The sequence below is a fragment of the Myotis nattereri genome (genome assembly GCF_964212035.1).
Source record: "Myotis nattereri genome assembly, chromosome: Y".
NCBI classification, from domain to species: Eukaryota; Metazoa; Chordata; class Mammalia; order Chiroptera; family Vespertilionidae; genus Myotis; species Myotis nattereri.
In genome coordinates, this window is record NC_138094.1 from 40,931,091 (window position 1) to 40,956,016 (window position 24,926).

The following is a 24,926-nucleotide window of genomic DNA, read 5'->3' on the forward strand; positions in this document are numbered from 1 at the left end:
CGCAGGACACATATTAATACCTTTTTTATAGACTAGTGGTAGAATGCGGGTAACGTATAAATACGTAAACTAAAGTTATCGTAATTTTACTGAACATTGCCATTTGCGCAAAAAATTAGCAAAAATGGCCCACGCCACCTATTAGCACGCGATAAAAACTACCCGCAAACAATGTGTTAAATGAGAAGGCAAAAGACCTGTACTCACAAAACTATAGGACCTTGAAAAAAGAGAAGAAAATATAAATAAATGAAAGAATATACTATGTTCATAAATTCGTAGAATTAACATCATTAAAATGTCCATACTACCCAAGGCAATCTACAGACTCAAAACAATCCCTATTACAATACCAACAGCATATTTCACAGAGCTAGAACAAATACTCAAAAACTGATATGGAACCACAAATAGACTGCTAATGGTTGTCTTTCAGAAAGTAGAACAAAGTTGGAGGGATCACAATACTAGATTTCAAGTTATACAACAAAGCCACCATAATCAAAACAGCCTGGTACTAGCATAAGAACAGGCAAATAGATCAGTAGAACAGAGACCCCAGAAATCTACCCAAACCATTATGTTCAATGAATATTTGACAAAGGATGCAAGAGCATACAATGGAGTCAAGATAGTCTCTTCAATAAATGGCACTGGGAAAATTGGACAGATATATGCAAAAAGATTAAAGTAGGCCACCAACTTATACCATACACAAGAATATACTCAAAATGGATAAGGCTTAAGTATAAGCTGTGAAACCATAAAAATCCTAGAAGAAATCTCAGGCAGCAAAATCTCAGACATCTCTGGGAGCAATATATTATAGATACATCTCCTAAAGCAAAGGAAACTAAGGAGAAAGGAAAAAAATGGAACTACATCAAAACAAAAAGCTTCTGCACAGCAAAAGAAACCATCAACAAAATGAAAAGAGAGCCCACTGTATGGAAGAACATTTGGTGATGATACATCTGATAAAGTATTAATATCCAAAATGTATAAGGAACTCATGCAAATTAACAAAAGAAAGGCAAACAATCCAATTACAAAATGGTCAAAGGACCTAAATAGACACTTCTCCAAAGAGGACATGCAGATGGCCAAGAGACATATGAAAACATGCTCAAAGTTACTGATCACCAGAGAGATGCAAATTAAAATGACAATGAAGTATCACCTCACACCTGTCAGAATGGCTACCATCAACAAATCAACAAATGACAAGTGCAGTCGAGGATGTGGAGAAAAGAGAACCCTAGTACACTACTGGTGGAGATGCAGATGGATGCAGCCATTAAGGAAAACAGTATAGTTTCCTCAAAGAATTAAATATGGAACTGCCATTTGACCCAGCGATACCACTTCTAGGAATATATCCTAAGAAACCCGAAGCACCATTTATGTTCATAGTATTCCTATGTTTATAGCAGCGCGATTTACAATAGCTAATGTCTGGAAACAATCTCTTGCCCATCAGTAGATGAGTGGATAAAAATCTGTAGTACATGTATACCATCAAATGCTATGCAGCAGTAAAAAAGAAGAATCTCTTACCCTTTGAGACAGCATGGAGGGGCATAGAAAGTATCATACTAAGTGAAATAAGTCAGTCAGAGAAAGACAAGTATTATATGACTGCACTCATATGTAGAATCTAAGTAACAAAATAAACTGATGAACAGAGTACATCCAGAGACATGGAAGCATGGAACAGATGTGGAATCTCAAGAGGAAAAGTAGGGGAGGGTGGGAGGTAATCAACCAAAGACCTTATATGGATATATGCAGAACCCATGAACACAAACAACAGGGGGTGCTTAAGGCCTGGGACAGGCTGGAAAGAACGGGGGAGCAAGGAAGGGAAGAGGGGGAGGCATGGCACCAAACTGGAGGGGGTCAATGGGTTGAAAATAGGTAATACTTCCAACAATAAAGAATTATAAAAAATATATATATATATAGTGCCCTAACCGGTTTGGCTCAGTTGATAGAGTGTCAGTCTGTGAACTGAAAGTCCCAGGGCATGTACTTTTGTTGAGGCACATCCCTAGTAAGAGGTGTGCAGGAGGCAGCTGATTGATGTTTCTCTCTTATCAGTGTTTCTAACTCTCTATCCCTCTCCCTTCTGCTGTAAAAAAATCAATAAAATATATTTTTTTAAAAAAATATATATAGCAATTATAAAAATAATTGTACCTAAGAAAGAGAACACACTAAAACACTAAAAACAAAACCTACAAAACTAACCCAAAAAGTAGGAAACTGACCAATATGGTAGATTTTAATCTGATATTTAATGAGAATAGAACTACTAGAGAGAAGAACAATAGGGAATTGGATGTGTCAAAATGCCCAGTGAATGCCTAAAACCACAGTTAGCACCAAATCTTATATATTACTCTTTTTTGCTTATGCATACACACCTATGGTAAAGTTTTACTTTTAGCTGGATACAGTAAAATACGAACAAAAATACAAAATAGAACAATTATAACAAAATATTGTAATACAAGTTATGCTAATGTGCTCTCTCTCTCTCCTGAATAATATAATTTTCAGTACAAACTTATTCCTGAATCTAGGTAAGCATCCCATAACTTGCAGTAAATAGTGTTGTTTTAAGGGATCTCTTGATGAAATTATCATACAGGCTCAATACTTTCTGGAACATGTTGCAATCAATCACTACTCATTTTCCATTCATGTCTTTCACCCAAAACATAATGCCTTTTCCATCTTAACCAAGCATTTATCGTAAACCACTAGAGGGCCAATGCACGAAAATTCATGCAAGAGTAGGCCTTCCTTCCCCCTGGCTGCCAGCACCAGCTTCCCTCCAGCACGCAGGACCTGGGTTGCTTCCCTCTGGCAACCGAGGCCAGGCACCCAGGACCCAGGTTTTGTTCGGGCCCCGGATTCCTCTGGAAGGACATCTGGAATGACACCGGGAAGGACATTGGGTCTAATCCGCATATTACCCTTTTTATTATTATTACAGATTATTATCATAGATGGTCGTGACTTTCTACTGAATTTATTGGGGTAACATCCTATCTAATAAAAGAGAAACATGGTAATTAGTGTACATCCGCTACCCTTCCCATTGGATAATCAACGAGATATGCAAATTAACTGCCAGCCAAGGTGGCAGCCAGGCAGCTTGAAGCTAACATGAGGCTTGCTTGCTTCAGTGACAGAGGAAGCCAACTTCCCCGCCTGCTTTTAAGAAACATTGTAACAAATATAGAAGCTAAACAAAACCCCAAAAACCTGCTTTCAGCTGGCCCAGGATCTCAAAGCTGGAGTTGATACAGTGTTTCAATTATAGAACCCAAACAAACCAGATCCCTGCTTTTAGCAGCAGAGGCCTCAGAGCTGGAGCCAGAGTTAAAGCTGGCCCAGAATAAAAAAAAAAAAAAAAGAACAAAAGGAGCAGTTGGGAGCTTCAGTCACCCGCCAGCCTGAAAACAGCCCTCAGCCCCTCACCCAGAATGGCCAGGCACCCCAGTGGGGACCACCACCCTGAAGGGTGTGTGGCCAGCTGCAAACAGCCATCATCCCCTCACCCAGGCTGGCCAGGCACCCCACGGGGGAACCCCCACCCTGATCCAGGACAAACCAGCCGGCGCCCACCCATGCACCAGGCCTCTATCCTATATAGTAAAAGGGTAATATGCCTCTCAGGACCAGGATCAGCAGAGCTGAGAGGCCTCCTGGCACCGGAATCAGTGTGACAGGGGCAGCGCCCAAACCCCCTGATCGCCCTGCGGCTGTGTGACAGGGGGTGGGGCCACAACCTCCCTATCCGCCCTGCTCTGTTCATGACAGGGGAAGGTGCCCCAACACCCTGATCAGCCCTGCTCTGTGCCTGATTGGAGGGAGCTCCCCAACCCCCTGATCGCCCTGCAGCTCTGTGTGTGACAGGGTGCAGCGCCCCAACCCGCCTCCCACGGGCCCTGCTCTGTGTGTGACAGGGTAGAGCCATAACCTCCCCATCGGCCCTGCCCTGAGTGTGACAGTGGCGGTGCCCCAACCCCCTGATCGGCCCTGCTCTGTGGGTGACAGAGGGCGGCGCCCCAACCCCCTGATCCACCCTGCTCTGTGTGCGACAGGGGGGAGCTCCCCAACCCCCTGATGGGCCCTGCTCTGTGCGTGACAGGGTACAGAGCCCCAACCCCCCTGATGGGCCCTGCTCTGTGTGTTACGGGGTGGCGCCACAACCTCCTCATCTACCCTGCCTTGAGTGTGACGGGGCGGTGCCCCAACCCCCCAATCAGCCCTACCCTGAGCGTGACTGAGGGTGGCATCGCAACCTTCCAATCCGCCCTGCTCTGTGCATGACAGGGGCGGCACCCCAACTCACCAATCGGCCCTGCTCTGAGCCCGACCAGGGGCTGCACCTAGGGATTGGGCCTGCCCTCTGCCCCCGGGAGAAGGCCTAAGTCATCAGGTCGTTATCTCCTGAGGGGTCCCAGACTGCAAGAGGGCCCAGTCCGGGCTGAGGGACCCCAGCCCCACCCCCCCTGCGCGAGTGCACAAGTTTTTGTGCACTGGGCCTCTAGTCTATAATAATAAAGCATAATATGCTAGCTAGACCAGACAGCCAAATGATCTTCCGTAGGTCATTCCAGACGTCCTTCTGAATGAAGCCACTGTGGCAGGGGTCAAGGCAGAGGTAGTGAGGGCCATCAGGCAGGCAGGTGAGCAGTTAGGGGTGATGAGGCAGGCAGGCAGAGTTCCGGATTGCGAGAAGGATGTACGACTGACAGTTTAGACCTGAGAAGGTGTAGGCCAGGATGAGGCACCCACACCTACCCCGAATTTCATGCACTGGACCTCTAGTCTATAATAATAATAGTGTAATATGCTAATTAGACCGGATGTCCTTCCAGACAACCTTCCAGACGAAACCTGGGTGACAAAGGCCGAGGCCGAGGTGGCCGAGGCAGAGGAAGCCACCACAGCCACGGGGGCCAAGGCAGAGGCAGCCACTGCCACAGCAGGGGCCAAGCCCCCTTTGCATAAATTTCATGCATCAGGCCTCTTGTTGGTTAATAAAATTGATGGGTTTCAGGTTTACAACTCTATATTACATCATCTGTATGGGGCACTGTATATTCCAGGGGTGGGCAAACTTTTTGACTCGAGGGCCACAATGGGTTCTTAAACTAGACCGGAGGGCCGGAACAAAAGCATGGATGGAGTGTTTGTGTGAACTAATATAAATTCAAAGTAAACATCATTACATAAAAGGGTACGGACTTTTTTTTTTTTTAGTTTTATTCATTTCAAATGGGCCGGATCCGGCCCGCGGGCCGTAGTTTGCCCACGGCTGGTATATTCACTACCCCAAGTCAAACTTGTATCAACATTTCTCCTTTCCTGTCCTTACCCTCTTCTAATTTCCCCCTCCCCACTTTCCCTCTGGTAGTCATCACACTATCTATGAGGTCATTTTTGCTTAATCCCCTCAAATTTTCTCACAGCCCCCAAACCGTCTACCCCTCTGACAACTGTCGAAGTTTTCTCTGTAACTATGCGTTCCTTTCTATTTTGTTTGTTCATTTTATCTTGTTCATTAGATTACACATATAAGTGAAGTCATATGGTACCTGTCTTTCTCTGACTGGCTTATTTTATTTAGCATAATGCTCTCCATGTCCATCCATGATGTCTCAAAAGATAAGTGTTCCCCAGACAACACAACCCCTTTGTTTTCTCAATCCTGACCCGAGGATATTTTTTACATTGATTTTTAGTGAGGCTGGAAGAAGGTGATGGAGGTGAGAGAGAGGCCCCAATATGAGAGAGCCACATTACTCCTACAGCTGTCGGGAATGAACTTGCAACCTAGGTACCTGCCCTTGACCAGGAATTTAAACAGTGACCCATGTGTGTGGGCCAATGTTCGAACAACTGAGTAACTCAGGCCAGGGCAAGAGTTCTCTTTTTGTCTAAATGGCCAAGTAGTATTTGATCATGTAAATATATGGTCATGACTGTTGCAATTTCAGGTGCAACAGCAAAACTAAACTTCTTCATTTTTCACAATTTAACAGATAGAAGCAATATGTATTTTTACTGAATGTTAGCAACCTCACTATACCAATTTTTTTAACATATTTCATTGATTTTTTTACAGAGAGGAAGGGAGAGGGATAGAGAGTTAGAAACATGGATGAGAGAGAAACATCGATCAGCTGCCTCCTGCACACTTCCCACTCGGGATGTGCCGGCAACCAAGGTACACACCCTTGACCAGAATCGAACCTGCAACCCTTCAGTCTGCAGGCCTACACTCTATCCACTGAGCCAAACCGGTTAGGGCCTCAGTATACCAATTTTATTTTTTCCTTCATAAGTTCAGATCTTTCACTTTCTCAAAAAATAACAATTGCTCTGATAACTGATATAGCTAGCTACTGACTAACATGCAAATTACGTACACAGAATGAATATTTAGAACAAAGACAAAAATAAATCCTATATGAGATGAAGTGGGATAACACAAGACTATCACTAGGTTACTAGAATGGTGCAAAATTTAAAGCTTATTACTATTTATTTCTGGAATTTTTCATTCAATATTTTCAGACCACAGTGGATCACTGGTAACTGAAACCAATGAAAGCAAAACCACATATAAAGGGGGATGTACCAGAGTGTGTAAGTACAAACTCTATAGTAGGGAGGAAAGAAAGAAAGCAAAGAAGGAGAGGAATATAAACATAAAGAGAACCCAGCCTAGCTGGTTTGGCTCAGTGTACACAGTGTTGGCCTGCAGATTAAATGTTCCCGGTTTCGATTCTGGTTAAGAGCACATGCCTGGAATGTGGGCTCATTCCCCAGTGGGGAGCATGCAGGAGGCAGCAAACCAATCTTTCTATCTCATCATGGATGTTTCTATCTCTCCCTCTCCCTTCCTCTCTAAAATAAATAAAAATGTATTTATTTCAAAAGAAACCAAATTGTTGGTAGAATCAACATCATTAAAATGTCCATACTACCCAAAGCAATCTATAAATTCAACGCACTTCCCATTAAAATACCAACGGCATACTTCAGAGATCTAGAACGAACTCTCCAAAAATTCATCTGGAATAAAAAAAGACCTCGAATAGCTACAGCAATCCTGAAAAAGACCAAAGTAGGTGGGATCTCAATACCAGATATTAAGTTGTATTACAAAGCCACTGTTCTCAAAACTGCCTGGTACTGGCACAAGAATAGGCATATAGATCAATGGAATAGAATAGAGAGCCCAGAAATCGGCCCGAACCAATATGCTCAATTAATATTTGACAAAGGAGGCAAGAACATACAATGGAGCCAAGATAGTCTCTTCAATAAATGGTGTTGGGAAAATTGGACAGATATATGCAAGAAAATGAAACTAGACCACCAACTTACACCATACACAAAAATAAACTCAAAATGGATAAAGGACTTAAATGTACGACAGGAAACCATAAAAATTCTAGAAGAATCCAAAGGCAACAAAATCTCAGACATATGCCGAAGCAATTTCTTCACTGATACAGCTCCTAGGGCACTTGAAACTAAAGAGAAAATGAACAAATGGGACTACATCAAAATAAAAAGCTTCTGCACAGCAAAAGAAACCATCAACAAAACAACGAGAAAACCCACTGTGTGGGAAAACATATTTGCCAATGTCATATCTGATAAGGGCTTAATCTCCAAAATTTATAGGGAACTCATACAACTCAACAAAAGGAAGATAAACAATCCAATCAAAAAATGGGCAAAGGACCTAAATAGACACCTTTCAAAAGAGGACATTCAGAAAGCCAAGAGACATATGAAAACATGCTCAAAGTCACTAATCATCCGAGAGATGCAAATCAAAACAACAATGAGGTACCATCTCACACCTGTCAGGCTGGCTATCATCAACAAATCAACAAACGACAAGTGCTGGAGAGGATGTGGAGAAAAAGGAACACTTGTGCGCTGCTGGTGGGAATGCAGACTGGTGCAGCCACTGTGGAAGACAGTATGGAGTTTCCTCAAAAAACTTCAAATGGAACTCCCATTTGACCCTGTGATCCCACTCCTAGGAATATATCCCAAGAAGCCAGAAACACCAATGAGAAAGGATATATGCACCCCTATGTTCATAGCAGCACAATTCACCATAGCTAAGATCTGGAAACAGCCTAAGTGCCCATCAGCAGATGAGTGGATTAGAAAACTGTGGTACATCTACACGATGGAATACTATGCTGCTCTAAAAAGGAAGGAACTCTTACCATTTGCAACGTCATGGATGGAACTGGAGACCATTATGCTAAGTGAAATAAGCCAGTCAATGAAGGAGAAATACCACCTGATCTCACTCATTCATGGATAATAGAGACCATTATAAACTTTTGAACAATAATAGATACAGAGGCAGAGCTGCCTCAAACAGATTGTCAAACTGCAGCGGGAAGGCCGGGGAGGGTTGGGGGGCAGGAGGTAGGGGGTAAAGGACTTGTATGCATGCATATAAGCATAACCAGTGGACATAAGACATTGGGAGATAGGGGAGGCTAGGGGACTGTCTAGGGCGGGGGGATAAATGGACACATATGTAATACCCTTTGTAATACTTTAAGCAATAAATTTAAAAAAAAAAAAAAGAAAGAAGCCAAATTGAAAAATAAGTGGTAAACTGACCTCTATTTTTCAGATATCATGTTCTTTTAAGTAGGATATATAAAATAATCCACACAAAAAACTATTTAAATGGAAGAATTTAGCAAGGCTGTTATTACAAAATATACAAGTCAGCTACAATTCTACAAACTTTAGAATAAACGTTTAAATTAATGGGAAACAATGAAAACAACTATAATAAAACTAGAAATCCAGTGCATGAGAATTCTTGCATAGGAGGAGGGTGTCCCTCAGCCCGGCCTGCCCACTCTCCCATTCCGGGAGCCCTCAGGCGCGGGAGGCAACCCAGCGATCAGGAGAAGGCAATGCCCTCATCACACTTCTGCTGATGCCACTGCCCGCAGCACAAGCCTCGGCCGACCCTGGTTACCTGAGCCTCAAGCAGCCCTTGGTAGCTGGGCATCCAACATCTGAGGCTAGCCTGCACCTTGGGCCCACCCTGGGCAGCTGGGCAGCTGACATCCACCTCGGGCAGGCCCTGGGCAGCTGGGAGGCTGAAGGCAGATCCAACTGCACCATGTGCCTGATGTCCTCCTGGCTGGGCTGAAAGAATTGTGTGACTCTGGCGACAGGTGCACAGAGCATCCGGACCCACCAGGTTTGGCCACACAACACGTCTGCCACTTCCTGCCCCCTGGCAAGGCTAAAAGGATTGGGGGACTCCGGCGGGGCTGAGGGAACTGGATGCCGACATCTTGTGGCTATGGGCGCTGCCATCTTTGTGACAATGTGATGGTCAATTTGCATATTCCCTCTTTATTAGCTAGAATATGACTCAAATATGTATATGTTCTCTATGAGACAATATTCAAATTCAAAGGTACAAGCAGACTACAAGAAATAGTATGCAGCCGGAACCGGTTTGGCTCAGTGGATAGAGCGTCGGCCTGCGGACTGAAAGGTCCCAGGTTCGATTCCGGTCAAGGGCATATACCTGGGTTGTGGGCATATCCCCAGTGGGAGATGTGCAGGAGGCAGCTCATCGATGTTTCTCTCTCACTGATGTTTCTAACTCTCTATCTCTCTCCCTTCCTCTCTGTAAAAAATCAATAAAATATATTAAAAAAAAAAAGAAAAAAGAAATAGTATGCAAACTGTATACTGACATATGATACAAATAAAAAATGGGATAGAATGGGAAGTCTAGAAATAAGACCACACATCTATAGCCAAGAAACTTGTGACAACATTCAAGACCATCCAAATGGAGAAAGAATAGTTTTCAAAAAACAGTGCTAGGACAACTAAAGATAGCTACATAAAAAATAATGAAGTTGAAACCTGATATGACACACAGAAAAGCTAACTCAAAATGATCAAAGCTGTAAAAATAAAAGTTTTAACTATGAAACTATTTTTTTAATGATATAGAAATGGGGATCTTCATACATTGGATATGAGACTGTGGCATGGCTCTTTGATTGACCATCAACCTATGAGTGAGGAGGAGGTCACAATCTGATTCCCAGTCAGGGCACATGCCTGGTTTGCAAATGCATCCCCAGTGTAGGGTGTACAGGAGGCAGCCAATCAATTCTCTCTGATCACTGATGTTTCTCTCTCTCTACTTATCCCATCCTCTCTGAAATAAATAAAAATGTTTTTAATTAGTCTTATAGATCATCAAAAATATTAAGTTACTATTTAACCAAGGAAATTCCATTCCTAGGTACACTCACACAGACACACACAAATATGTATTCTAACAAAAATATGTACACAAATTTTCACAGCAGCGTAATTCATCATTGCAAAAGGGTGAATAAAAATGTTCATCAACAAAAAATCCTATCTAATAAAGAGTATTATGCAAATTGACTGTCACTCCAACACACAAGATGGCCGCCTCATGTGGACACAAGATGGCCAGCAGGGAAGGGCAGTTAGGGGCAACCAGGCCAGCAAGGGAGGGCTGTTAGGGGCGACCAGGCCAGCAGGGGAGGGCAGTTGGGGGCAATCGGGCCAGCAGGGGAGCAGTTAGGTGTTGATCAGGCCAGCGGGGGGCGGCAATTGTGGGCGACCAAGCTGGCAGGGGAGGGCAATTGGGGGTGACCAGGCCAGAAGGAAGGGCAGTTGGAAGCAACCAGGCCAGAAGGGGAGGGCAGTTGTGGGGGACCAGGCCTGCAGGGGAGGGCAGTTGGGGGCAATCGGGCCAGCAGGGGAGCAGTTAGGCGTTGATCAGGCTGGCAGGGGAGTGGTTAGGGGGTGATCAAGCTGGCAGGCTGAAGCGGTTATGGGCAATCTGGCAGGCAGACAGGCAAGAGGTTGGGAGCCAGCAGTCCTGGATTGTGAGAGGGATCTCTGACTGCACGTTTAGGCCCAATCCCACAGGCAGCAGACATCCCCTTATGGGTCCCAGGTTGGAGAGGGTGCAGGCTGGGCTTAGGGACATACCCTCCCCACTGCCCTCCCCCCCGCCCCGTGCACGAATTTCGTGCACCGGGCCTCTAGTGGAATATAAATAAAAATTAATATCCACATACTGGAATTTACAGCCATAAAAATTAATGAGCAAACATACTAAGTTAAAAAAGAAAGTCCAGCCCTAGCCAGCTTGGAGCATTGGCCTGCAGATTTAAGGGTCCCACGTTAAATTCTGGCCAAGGGCACATACCAGGGTGCGGGCTAGATCTCCTCTCCAGTAGCACATGTGCAGAAAGGAGGCAGCCAATCAATGATTCTCTCTCATCATTGATGTTTCGATCTCTCTATCCCTCTCCCTCTCTGAAATCAATAAAAATACATTTAAAAAAGCAAGTACAGACTAATAAAATATTTGGAAACAAAGGTAAATTAATGGTTGCTATGATAGGGGTCATGGAGAATCAGAGAGAGAATATGGGGTTTCTTTTACATCTATATATATAAAAGGCTAATATGTAAAGTGTCCTCTTGGTAGTTGGGCCAGGAGACTGGGAGTTCGATCAGTTGTTATGACATGCGCTGAATACCAGGGAGTGGTGTGGAATGAAGCAAGACCCCAGCCAGTAGCTGGGGAAGGGAGGCCCCGGCCAGCAGCACAAGGCCCCATCTGCCCTGATCACCAGCCAGGCCTAGGAACCCTCCTGTGCTCGCATTTTGTGTACCGGGCCTCTAGTATAAGATAATAGTCAAACTGATTGTGGTACCACTTACACAACTTTGTGAATATATTTCCACTGAATTATACTCTTCAAATTGGTGAGTTTTATGATGGGTATGTTTTCATTATGGTGTTCTAAAAAATAATATAAGTTTATACAAATATTTTTGGATTAAGTAGTCTTCATTATTCATTGTTTCTCTGCACTGCAAGTAATTCACAAAACCACCAATGTTCTTACCTGTAATAGGAGTCAATACACAGCCTTTCAAAGTCAATAGGTAACCTAAAATTTTCCTTTCATTCACACAGCATTATATAACTGATACTCATATTACTTATGTCTGAAATGGATATTACCCTGGCCGGATGGCTCAGTTGGTTGGAACATCATTCCATACATCAAAATGTTTGGGTTCAATGCCTGGTCTTGGCTCATATGGGAGGCAATTGGTGAATGTTTCTCACATCAATGTTTCTCTCTTTCCTCCCCTTCCTCTCTTTCTAAAAATCAGTAAAAACATATCTTGGGTGATGATTTAAATATAAATAAATATATAATAAAACTGGTACGTGTTACATCTTATTACACCTTATCTTCTATACTAACAAAAGTGTAATATGCTAATTAGACTGGGTCAACCAGACATCTTCCAGACATCCGACTTCCTTCCGGACAAAGCCATGGTGGCTGGGGCTGAGGCAGAGTCAGTTAGGGGCGACAAGGCCAACAGGGGAGCCAGCAGTTAGGGGCAATCAGGCCAGCAAGGGAGCAAGCAGTTAGGGGCAAGATAAGGCCAGCGCAGGGGATCAAGCAGTTAGGGGGCGATCAGGCGGAAGGGGAAGGCAGATAGGGGCGATCAGTCTGGCAGGGGAGGGCAGTTGTGGGCAATCGGGTCAGCAGGGCAGGGCAGTTGCGGGCAATCAAGCTGACCCAGGCCAGCAGAGGTGGGCATTGGGACAATCAGGCCGACAGGAGAGGGAAGTTAGAGGCGATCAAGCCAGCAGGGGAGGCAGCTGGGGGTGCTCAGGCAGGCAGGCAGAGGCGGCTAGGGGTGATCAGGCAGGCAGGCAGGCGAGCAGTTAGAAGCCAGCGGTCCCGAATTGTGAGAGGGATGTCCAACTGCTGGTTTAGGCCTGATCCTGGCAGTCAGACATCCCTCCGAGGGGTCTCATATTGGACAGGGTGCAGGCTGGGCTGAGGGATACACACACCCCCTGCACAAATTTCATGCACTGGGCCTCTAGTCTATATAATAAAAGCCTAAGCGACTGTTATGGCAGAACAACCAGAACAACTAGTTGCTATGATGCACATGGACCACCAGGGGACAGACATGCAGGAGCTGCCTACTGGTGGTCAGTGCACTCCCACAGGGCTCACGACTGGCAAGCGCAGCGCTAAGGAGCAGCGAGCCAAGTGGTAAGGAGCAAGGGGTCTCGGTCTGTAAGAGAAATGTCTGACTGCTGGCTTAGGCCCGCTCCCCTGGCGAGAGGGTGCAGGCCAGGCTGAGGGACATCCTTCCTCCAGTGCACGAATTTTGTGCACCAGCCTCTAGTATTAAATAATAACACATATTATTGAAAGCAACTATTTAGCTAGTTGTACCACACTTAAAATTATACATGCTATAATCTCATAATTTAACTTTAGCAAGTAAACTGAAATAACAAAGGATAATTTATCCTTAAACATAACTGTTTATTTGATAGGTCCTAAAGTTAAGTTTCAATTCTCCCCTGAGTTTCAATCATAGAGAAACTATAAAAAGGAGGAATATTCTCTTTTTTGGGGGATTTTTTTTGTGTGTTTTTTTTAAACATATTTTATTGATTTTTCACAGAGAGGAAGGGAGAGAGATAGAGAGAGTTAGAAACATCGATGAGAGAGAAACATCGATCAGCTGCCTCTTGCACATCCCCCACCGGGGATGTGCCCACAACCCAGGTACATGCCCTTGACCGGAATCGAACCCAGGACCTCTCAGTCCGCAGGCCGACGCTCTATCCACTGAGCCAAACCGGTTTTGGCAAAAGGAGGAATATTCTTTAGCCTCAGCCTAACTCAATCTTTATCTTCAAAATCACCATCCTCTATCCTTCATTTATTCCCAGCTATAAACTTAAAAAGGAACAGTATTATTTTGTTTACTATTAAAGTATCACATTAAGAATGTAATGTTTTTTATTTAAAAATGTCAGACTAAATACTAATAAAGAACAAGATACTCAGACAAATAGTTGGCACAAAATAATGTCTTTCCTCTTTTCCATGTACCTTAACTTATTACAATCAGTGTCTTACATAATTTGTTCCCAAATGAAAAAAAAAAAACAACACTGGCATTCAAGTGTGTACTTACTAACCTTCCAGTAGTCAGACTGCAAATTGTAGTATCTCTGATACGCAGATAATGCTGAAAAAGAAAATAATTAGTAGTCAAATTATGTCCCTTTCAAAAATCCACAACACAGGTATCAATAGTTTAATATAGGATGCTCATCATACAGCTTCTCAGCAAATAGCAAACACCAAATAATTTAGTATTTTTGTTAATAACTTAATCACTTGTGGAGACAATAAAATAAATGATCTGTAGATCAGCTATATAAAATCTCATAATTAAACAAACGCAAAATATTGGCAATTACTTCCAATCAACTTGATCTTTCTCATAGACTAATTCTCATGTAAATTTTCTAAAGTTTTTACATATTAAATGGAATCTTCTAATTTCTTCTCAAAATGCAACTTACTTTCCAGAAAGATAAAACCACTGCTACATCAAACCCTTATTTCTAATGTTTCCCTTCACATGATCAACATTACCTACATGACTAGCATCAATCTCATTCCAAGATGATTATGTCCATGCTCTCTTACCCATCTAAAGACATTAAAGGTCTATAATCAAGCACAAAGTAGTTCATGCCAGCCTGAAAAAGGGGCACATAAAAGTAAGAAGATAACAGAGAAATCACATACACACATTAGAATTAGCGGGACAGTTAAAAAAAAAAAAAACAGGAGCTGGTCGGGTACAGCTTAGTTGTGTTCTCCTTATATGTTAAAGTTGTGGGCTGGATACAAAGTCAGGACACATTCAGGAATCAAGCAATGAGCATATTTTGGTCAAAAACTTACCAAAAGAAATAACACAGGAAACTCAACAATGATTCAAATGCAATCAGAATGTCTCTTAATTTACTACTTAAAGTTCCCCAAGGAAGACTTTCAGACTAAAATACAGCTAGAAATAAACAATGGCTTAAAATCAAAATAAAATGAGGAAAACAGTATACTAAAGGAAAAGCAAACAATGGAAGTACTTCCTTCCTTACTCATGCTATGAGGTCAGATTTCCCTAAAACCCAAACCAAAGACATACAACTACATACAATATCTCTCATGTACATACCTGCGATAATCCTCAAATAAACACAAGCAAATTGAATCCAACAACACATAAAAAGTACCACATATGACACCAAGTTGAATTTATCCCAGGAATGAAAGGCAGGTACAAAAATAAAAAACACAGCACTAGCCTGTCTGGCTCAGTGGATAGAGTGTTGGCCTGCAGACTGAAGAGTCGCAGGTTCGATTCCGATAGGAGCACATGCCTGGGTTGCGGGCTCGATCCCCCACAGCAGGTGTGTGGGAGGCAGCCGATCGGTGATTCTCTCTCATCATTGATGTTTTTGTCTCTCTCTCCCCCTTCCTCTCTAAAATCAATAAAAATATTTTTTTTAAAAATGAAAAACATGTAATCTGTCACACTAATATGATAAAAATAAAAAATCACATGATCATATAAAAATATAGACAATCATGTGACAAAATCAAACACCTATCATATATATGGCTAATATGCAAAATGTCCCCTCGGAGTTCGACTGGGAGACCGGGAGTTCAATCACTTGCTATGATGTGCATTGACCACCAGGAGCGGCGCGAAACAAAGGAAGGCCCTGCTGGTAGCCAGAAGACCTTGGCCAGCCCTGATCACCAGCCAGACCTAGGGACCCTACCCGTACACAAAATTCATGCACCGGGCTTCTAGTGATTAAATAAAGAAAAACACACAAGACACTGAGAATCAAGGAGAACTTCCTCAATTTGACAAAGAATATCTATCAAAAACCTATAATTAACATCATATTTATTGGTGAAAAACTCAAGGCTTTCAGACTAAAATCAAGAATAAGGCAAGGATGTCCTGTGACACTACTGTTCTTCATCATAATCATAATGGAAGCCCTAGCTGATAAAATACTAGAAAGAGAACAAAAAATACCTATTGGGAACAAAGAAATAAAACTGTCTTTGTTTGAAGATGACTCAATTATCTATGCAAAAAATCTGAGAAAGAAAATTATATAATTGCTGGAACTAATAAATTATATTAATGTTACAGGATACAAGACCTACATGTTGAAGAAAATATTTTCAAGACAAATCTGATAAAGGACTGTTATTAAAAATATACAGCTCTGGTCTGGCCAGAGTGGTCAGTGGTTGGAGTGTCAGCTCAAGTACGAAGGGTCTTGGGTTCGATTCCCAGTCAAGGGCACATACATGGGTTGCCAGTTTGACCCCTGGCCTAGTCAAATTAGGAGGCAACCAATCAATGTGACACATTACTATTTCTTTCCTCCTCTCTTCTTCCCATGTCCTCCTTTCTATAAATCAAAGGGAAAAAATATCCTAGAGAGCATGATTAAAAAAAAAAAACACCACCAAAAATCCTTAAAATTCAACCATTAGAAAACAAACCCAATTAAAAATGGGCCACTGAGCTTAGCAGACACCCTCCAAAGAAGATTTACAGATACTAAAAGCAGCATATGAAAAGAAGCTTCCTTCAACTCATATGCCATCAGAAAAATGAAACTTAAAACTATACATCCTATATAATAAAGAGGTAATATGCAAAGTAACTCTCACACCCTCACAAAATGGCTGCCTACAATCAGGCCAGCAGGGGGGGTTGGTGAGGGACAACCAAACAACTGCACAGCAGGCTGAGTGGGGCGACCAGGCCAGCAGGGGGGTTAGTGAGGGACGACTAAACAACTGAACAGCAGGCTAAGTGGGGTGACCAGGCCAGCAGGGGGGTTAGTGAGGGATGACCAAACAACTGAACAGCAGGCTGCGTGGGGCAACAAAGCCGGTGTGGGAGCCATGACGGCCAACCAGGCTGGCAGAGGGGGCAGTTGGGGGCGACTAGGCCAGTAGGGGGGACAGTAAGAGAAGATCAGGCTGGCGGGGGGGGCGGGGGGTGGTGCAGCTGGGGGCAACCAGGCCGGCAGAGGGGGTAGTTGGAGACAATTAGTCTGGAAGGGACCAATGAGGGGCAACTAGGCCAACGGGGGTGGGGGCAGTTGGGGGCAACCAGGCTTACAGGGGGGCAGTAAGGGGTGACCAGGCCAGTGGGGTAGGGGTGCAGTTAGGTGTGACCAGGCCGTTAGGGAGGGGGCAGTTGGGGGCAACCTGGCCAGCAGGGGGGGCAGTTAGGGGCAATCAGCCTGGCACACAGAGGCAGTGAGGGACGATCAGGCCGGCAGGTGTAGGGGGGGCAGTTAGGGGTGACCAGGCAGGCAGGCAGATGAGCGATTAGGAGCCAGCAGTCCAGGATTATGACAGGGCTGTCCGACTACCAGTTTAGGCCCGATCCCCCAATGGGTTCTGAATTGGAGAGGGTGTTAGCTAGGCTGAGGGGACCCCACGTGCACAAATTTCGTGCACCGGGCCTCTAGTTTGTTATAAAGGCTAAAATCCAAACACTGATAGGAACAAATGCAAAAAAAAATTTCACCCACTTATGGTGGACATACAAAATGGTACAGCTACTTTTGAGTACAATTTTGCAGTTTCTTAAAAACTAATCATACTCTTACCATATGATAAAGCTATCATAGTCCTTGGTATTTACCCAAAGAAGTTGAAAACTTATGTCCACACAAAAACCTGTACACAAATTCTTACAGCAACCTTATTCAGAAATTAGGAGCAAAAAAAAGATATCCTGCCCTAGCCCGTTTGGTTCAGTGGATAGGGTGTCGGCCTGTGAACTGGAAGGTCCCGGTTCGATTCCGGTCAAAGGCACATACCCGGGTTGTGGGCTAGATCCCCAGTGGGGGACTTGAAGGAGGCATCTCTCATCATGGATGTTTCTATCTCTTTCTCCCTCTTCCTCTCTGAAATCAATAAAAATAAATTTAAAAAAAAAAAAAGATATCCTCCAGTACGTGAATAAATAAACTGTGGCCTGTCCAGACTGGAGTATTATTATTCAGTACTAAAACACACACACACACACACACACACACACACACACACAATCAAGCCATGAAAAGGAAATGGAGGAACCTTTAAAGTATATCACCAAGTAAATCTGAAAAGGTTACATATGGTGAGATTCCAACTTACACTCAATTAATAGATAAAGGCAAAGGCACCATTACTGTTGTGAGATTTATTTTCATGGACTTAAACTGTGTGTCTTTCACTCATGCATACAAACTAGCAAGAAAGGCCATCCTACCCAGCTGGTGTGGCTCAATGGTTGAGTCAGGAGGTCACAGCTCAATTCCTGGTCAGGGCATATTGCCTTGATTGCAGGTTCGATTCCCAGTGTGGGGCATGCAGAAAGCAGGTGATCAATGATTCTCTCTCATCATTAACATTTCTATCTCCCCTTTCTCTCTGAAATCAATTAAAAATATATTTTTTTTCAAAGGCCATCCTTTCAGTGACCCGCAATTAAATGCTAAAAATCACCTCTCTGGGTGAAGATCTAACATGCTAGTAGGACATGTGATGTATTAAGAAAAATGTAGTTCCACTGCACAACAGATACGCTTGTAGTAATCTGGTTATTATTTAAGAGAAAAGGAGGAAAGCGAAGGCTATATAATATTGGCATGCCATTTATACAGCTTTGCCAAAATACTACACTTAACACTCCGAGTCTGTTCCCCACTGATTAATGGAGGAAGGGATTAGACAAAGACAGTTCAGACACATACCCAGTAAAGTCTGAGTGACTTGGAAAGGTGCCTGTGTGCCACTCAGACCTGAAAACAAATTAGTGGCCAGGATGGGTGTGGTCACTCCAAGCGCTAGAACCTAAGTATTTAAAACTCCCAACAAAGGAAGTTCTCCTCTCTCTCTTTCTGACTCTCTCACCTGCCAGCCTTCTTGGGAGTCCTGCTGCAGGGGACTATGCTCCCATGCACCTTCATGGTGCACAACCTATATTGGACTCCACACAGATGAACTAATAAACTTTAATTAGCTTGAACGCTGAACTACATCTGGCTGCAACATGGAATGGAAACTCTAGACCAGGGGTGGGCAAACTTTTTGACTCGAGGGCCACAATGGGTTCTTAAACTGGACCGGAGGGCCAGAACAAAAGCATGGACGGAGTGTTTGTGTGAACTAATATAAATTCAAAGTAAACATCATTACATAAAAGGGTACGGTCTTTTTTTTTTTAGTTTTATTCATTTCAAACAGGCCAGATCCAGCCCGCGGGCCATAGTTTGCCCACGGCTGCTCTAGACACTAGGCTTACTTCTGGCTCTGCTGGATTCCCAGCTGCACCTCTTCCAGGACTGACTTAAGGAGCAGGGTACTTTAAAACCTGAGAAATATAACACCAGGCCAATAAGGCCTTCTTCCACGTCCCATCCTCTCCTGCAAGTCCTAGAAAATTCATTTTCTGAAAACACTCACTCCGTCTCCCTCATTCTCACCAAGTGTCAATCACCAGGCAAGTCAGGAACACTAAATTAAAGAACATAGTTGCTTCATTCCCACTCATGTCTGGGAAATCTGGCCTACTAATTCCTCCTGCAACAAAGACACCAGAGACATCTTTTCTGCAGCAAATTCTTTAAAATTATTCCCTCAGCTTTTATTTGGAGAGCAACATTTCTCTTTCACTTTAAATGTTGTTTTCCTCAGCCTATGAGGTATTAAATAGCCTGAGTACTATTCTTGTGGCAACCACTCTTGTTTTCTATCTCGGGAGTTCCCAAGAATGCTGAGTGGTTTAGTGGAATTCTTGCCTGCCATGAAGGAGACCCAGGTTCAATTCTGACCAATGTACCATTTCTAGTGATCTCTTTGGATTTCTAGTGATCTCTTTGGATTTCTGGGTGCCAGAAACAACAGGGGAAGTATAAACAGGTGGGTCACAGAGGACTTTTAGAGCAGTAAAGTATTTTATATGGTACTATAATAATGTCATTCTATATTTCAACAAAACAATATAGAATGAGTTACACCAAGAATGAACCATTAAACTATGAAGAAGTTTGAGTGAATATAGATTCATTAATTACAACAAATATTACCAATCGGATAAAGGATATTGATAATGGGAAAGTTATATATGTGCAGGGACAAGGGTTATATAGGAATCCTCTGCACCTTTACCTAATTTTCCTGTGAAATTAAACTGCTCCCAAAAAAAGTTGTCTTGCCCTGGCCAGTGTGCTCAGTTGGTTGGGCATCATTCAATGCTCCAAAAGGTCACCTGTTCAATTCCTGGGTTGCAATCTCCCAGTAGTGGACTTGCAGGAAGCAGTCAATGATGTTTGTCTCACATCAATGTCTTTTTTTCTCCCTCCCTTCCCCTTCATTTCTTTCTAAAAATCGATAAAAACATCATTTTTTTAAAAACAGTCTTCATTTTTTAAGAACTATGGGCATCAGCTTTATAAAAGGCAGCTTCAAGAGTTCATTGGGACCTTTCTCTCAGAAAACAGCCATATCTGTTGAAAATTATTTAAAAACAACCAGTTAAAAATCTCTGGAAACTGACCTACACACACTAACCAAATGAAGATATAACTTACATAAATAAATCTACTAAATCTGATTTTTAAAATTAGAACATGTGGCACTTCAACCAAAATTCATGCCTTCTCTACTCGTTCCCACTTAGCCCAGCCAGTATGGCTCAATGGTTGAGCGCTGATCTATGAATCAAGAGATCACCCTTCAATTTCTGGTCAGGGCACATGCCAAAGTTGTGGGCTCAATCCCCTATATGGGGCACACAGGAGGCAGCCAATCAATGATTCTCTCTTGTCATTGATATTTCTGTCTCCCTCTCCCTTCCACTCTGAAATCAATAAAAATATATTTACAAAAAACAAAATCCTATCTAATAAAGAGGCAATATGCAAATTGACAATCACTCCAACAAACAAGATGGCCGCCCCCATGTGGACACAAGATGGCCAGCAATAGAGGGCAGTTGTGGGCGATCAGGCCTGAGGGGAGGGCAGTTGTGGGGGACCAGGCCTGAAGGGGAGGACAGTTGGGAACAACCAGGCCGGCAGGGAGGGCAGATAGGTGGGACCAAGCCTGCAGGGAAGGGCAACTGGGAGCAACCAGGCCTGCAGGGGAGGGCAGTTGTGGGAGACTAGGCCTGTAGGGGAAGGCAATTGAGAGCAACCAGGCTTGCAGGGGAGGGCAATTGGGAGCAACCAGGCCTGCAAGGGAGAGTAGTTGTGGGGGACCAGGCCTGTAGGGGAGGGCAATTGGGAGCAACCAGGCCTGCAGGGGAGGACAGTTGGAGGGGCCAGTCCTGCAGGGGAGGGCAGTTAGGCGCGACCGGGCTGGCAAGGGAGGGCAGTTGGGGTGACCAGGCTGTAGGGGAGGGCAATTGGGAGCAACCAGGCCTGCAGGGGAGGGCAGTTGTGGGGGACCAGGCCTGTAGGGGAGGGCAATTGGGAGCAACCAGGCCTGCAGGGAGGGCAGTTGGAGGGACAAGTCCTGCAGGAGAGGGCAATTAGGCATGACCGGGCTGGCAAGGGAGGGCAGTTGGGGTGACCAGGCCAGCAGGGGGAGGGCAGTTGTGGGCGAACAGATCGGCAGGGGAGGGCAGTTGGGGGCAATCAGGCCGGCAGGGGAGGGCAGTTAGGGGCGACCAGTCTGGTACGGGAGCAGTTAGGCATCAATCAGGCTAGCAGGGGAGTGGTTAGGGGGTGATCAGGCTGGCAGGCAGAAGCAGTTAGGGGCAATCAGGCAGGCAGGCAGGCAAGCGGTTGGGAGTCAGCAGTCCTGGATTGTGAGAGGGATTCCAGATTGGAGAGGGTGCAGGCTGGGCTGAGGGACACACACACCCACCATGCACGAATTCTGTGCACCAGGCCTCTAGTAAATAAATAATACTAAAGAAGGGTTCAACACGAGATTTTAGTATACAGAAAACAAATATCAGTAAAATTAAAGAAATGACAACTTATATTATCCAGTCTGAGGATTATAATGAAAACCAAATAAAAAGATGTAAGGGGTCAGAGATGCAATCACATGTTAATAAGATATCCATTAGAGAAGTATTAAATTGGGAGAAGGGAGAAAAATGCAGAAATATTTGGGAAAAAATAAGGATTAAAGACACAAATCTACACACTCAAGAAGGTCAACACATTCAATGCAGGATAAACTCAAAAAGACCCACACTGAAACACATTACTAGTAAACAGCTAAAAGACAAAGAGAAGGAGAGACTCTAGAAAGTCACAAGATAGAGGCAACTCATCTCATACAAGTGATCTTCGGTAAGCATAAGAGCCTATTTCACATCAGACACCAGGAAGATCAGAAGGTAGTGAGATAACATATTTGAAGTGCTAGTATAAGAACAACATTAATTAAAAGTGCTATAGGCATCATAAGCTGAGGAAGTTAACAGCCAGTATATGTATCCGCAAGAAAAGCTGAAGAGTCTTCACACTGAAATTAAAGAACATTAAACAATAGCTTGAAGACATAAAAATATAGAAATAGGTAATGGAACTACATAGATAAATGTAAAAACCATTATATTTTGATATTTTTCATTTATAACTCCTTAGTTTCCTATATAACATAAGATTGGTGCATAAAAAATTGTAAACATATATTTAAGATCACATAATGTATAAGTATTTAAAAATATCCTAAAAAGAGCAAAAGCTGGTTATCCTGATATTTACACAAAATACACTTCAACTCAAAATCTATACAAGGGATAAAGAAAGTCATTATAAATACACACACACACACACACACACACACACACACACACACACGCTGAGTGGCCAGATATTTATGACAATCTGACGTTTGTAGGCAAATTAGCTGTAATTTCGCACTGAAGTTGCTAGAGGGCCAGATCATTATAACTAGGGAAGCAAGTTGTTTACCACGACAGTAGAAGTGATTTTTTTCCAAAGATATGGGTAAACAACGCAACTTAACAGCCTTTGAACATGAGGTGATTGTTGGCTCTTAGAGCCATGGAGCGAGTATCAGCAAAACAGCTCAATTCATTAAATGTTCAAGAGCAACTGTTGTTAAACTGTTTAAAGACTGGACTGTCATCCGAAAACCTGGGTCTGAACATGCGAATTGTGGCCGTCAGCAACTAGTTAACGTTAGGGCAGAACGGAGAGTGGCAACACTGGTACAAAACAACAGAAGAGCAACACTCCATCAAATTACTGCAGATCTTAATCAGGGATCCTCTCAAATGATCTCTGAACGCACTGTTCGAGTACACTGCATGGTATGGGATATAGAAGCTAAAGGCCTGTTCGAACACCTTTGCTGTCTGCAGTTACCAAGATAAAATATCTCAAGTTCGCACAGGAACACAAGGATTGGACAGTCAAGCATTAGAAAAAAGTCATGTGATCTGATGAATCACATTTCCAGTTGCATCATGCAGATGGCAGAGTGAGATTTTTTAAAAAATATGTATTTTATTAATTTTTTACAGCGAGGAAGGGAGAGGGATAGAGAGTTAGAAACATTGATCAGCTGCCTCCTGCACACCCCACACTGGGGACATGCCTGCAACCAAGGTACATGCCCTTGACTGGAATCGAACCCGGGACCCTTTGGTCCGCAGGCCGACACTCTATCCACTGAGCCAAACCGGTCAGGGCGGCAGAGTGAGATTTTGATGGAAATAGCATGAAAGCATGCACCCCACATGCATGAGTACAACCCTTCAAGCATGTGAGGGCAGTGTTATGGTTTGGCCATGTTTTTCTGGCATTATTTGGGCCCTTTACTTCGTGTGGAACAATGTCTGAATAGCACGATATACCTAAGTATCGTTGCTGATCAAGTTCATCCTATCATGTTGATGGCATATCACAGTGGTCGGCAAACCACAGCTCACAAGCCACATGCGGCTCCTTGGCCCCTTGAGTGTGGCTCTTCCACAAAATACCACGTGCAGGCGCATACGTACAGTGCAACTGAAACTTCGTGGCCCATGCACAGTAGTTGGTTTTTGGCCTGGGTGAGTCTATTTTGAAGAAGTGGCATTAGAAGAAGTGGGGGGTGTCAAATGGGCGGGCGACGGGAGGTGAGGCACAGGTAGGCCGCGGGATACGCAGCGCGGGGGAGGTACATTCGCTGAGGTCAACCCCTTCCAACTCTCCCATCCACACTCATCTATCTGAAACAAGTATACAAGACGAGTGTGGATGGGAGAGTTGGAAGGGGTCGACCTAAGCGAATGTACCTCAATCAGACTGAGGACGTTTTTGGCAAGGGCCAGCTTAGGAGTACCCTAATTAAGTTAGTAACAATGTACCTATATAGTTTAAGATTTAAATATTTGGCTCTCAAAAGAAATTTCAATCATTGTACTGTTGATATTTGGCTCTGTTGACTAATGAGTTTGCCGACCACTGGCGTATCCCAATGGAGATAGCATCTTCCAACAAGACAATGTGCCATGCCACGGTGTTCATATTGTGCCGGAGTGGTTTCAAGAACATGAGGGAGACTCTACCTTGCTTAGGTGGCCCCCACAATCATCAGATCTCAATCCAATTGAGCATTTGTGGGACGAAGTTACAAGAGCCATCAGGAAGCTGGTACCACAACCATCAAATCTCACAGACTAGACAGTGCTATCCATCAGGCATGGTGTCAGATTCATCATATCACCTTTCAGCATCACATGGACTCAATGCAAGAAGCATCACCACAGTATTGAAGGCAAAATGTGGCCCAACGAAGTACTGATGGGGTGGTCATAATAACATAATAATCTGGCCACTCAGAGTGTGTGTGTGTGTGTGTGTGTGTGTGTGTGTGTACTAGAGGCCCGGTGCTCAAAAATTTGTGCAC

General features: G+C 43.7%; 1 protein-coding gene across 1 annotated transcript in view; it reads right to left on the minus strand.

Moving 5' to 3' along the window:
• The window catches only part of LOC308512202 (lysine-specific demethylase 6A-like), a 293,519-nt gene that overhangs the window by 222,649 nt on the left and 45,944 nt on the right, over positions 1-24,926 (minus strand). Inside the window, exon 4 of the mRNA XM_081081999.1 lies at positions 14,135-14,184. Within this exon, the coding sequence (XP_080938125.1) occupies positions 14,135-14,184 (50 nt within the window). The remainder of the gene's footprint in view (positions 1-14,134; positions 14,185-24,926) is intronic.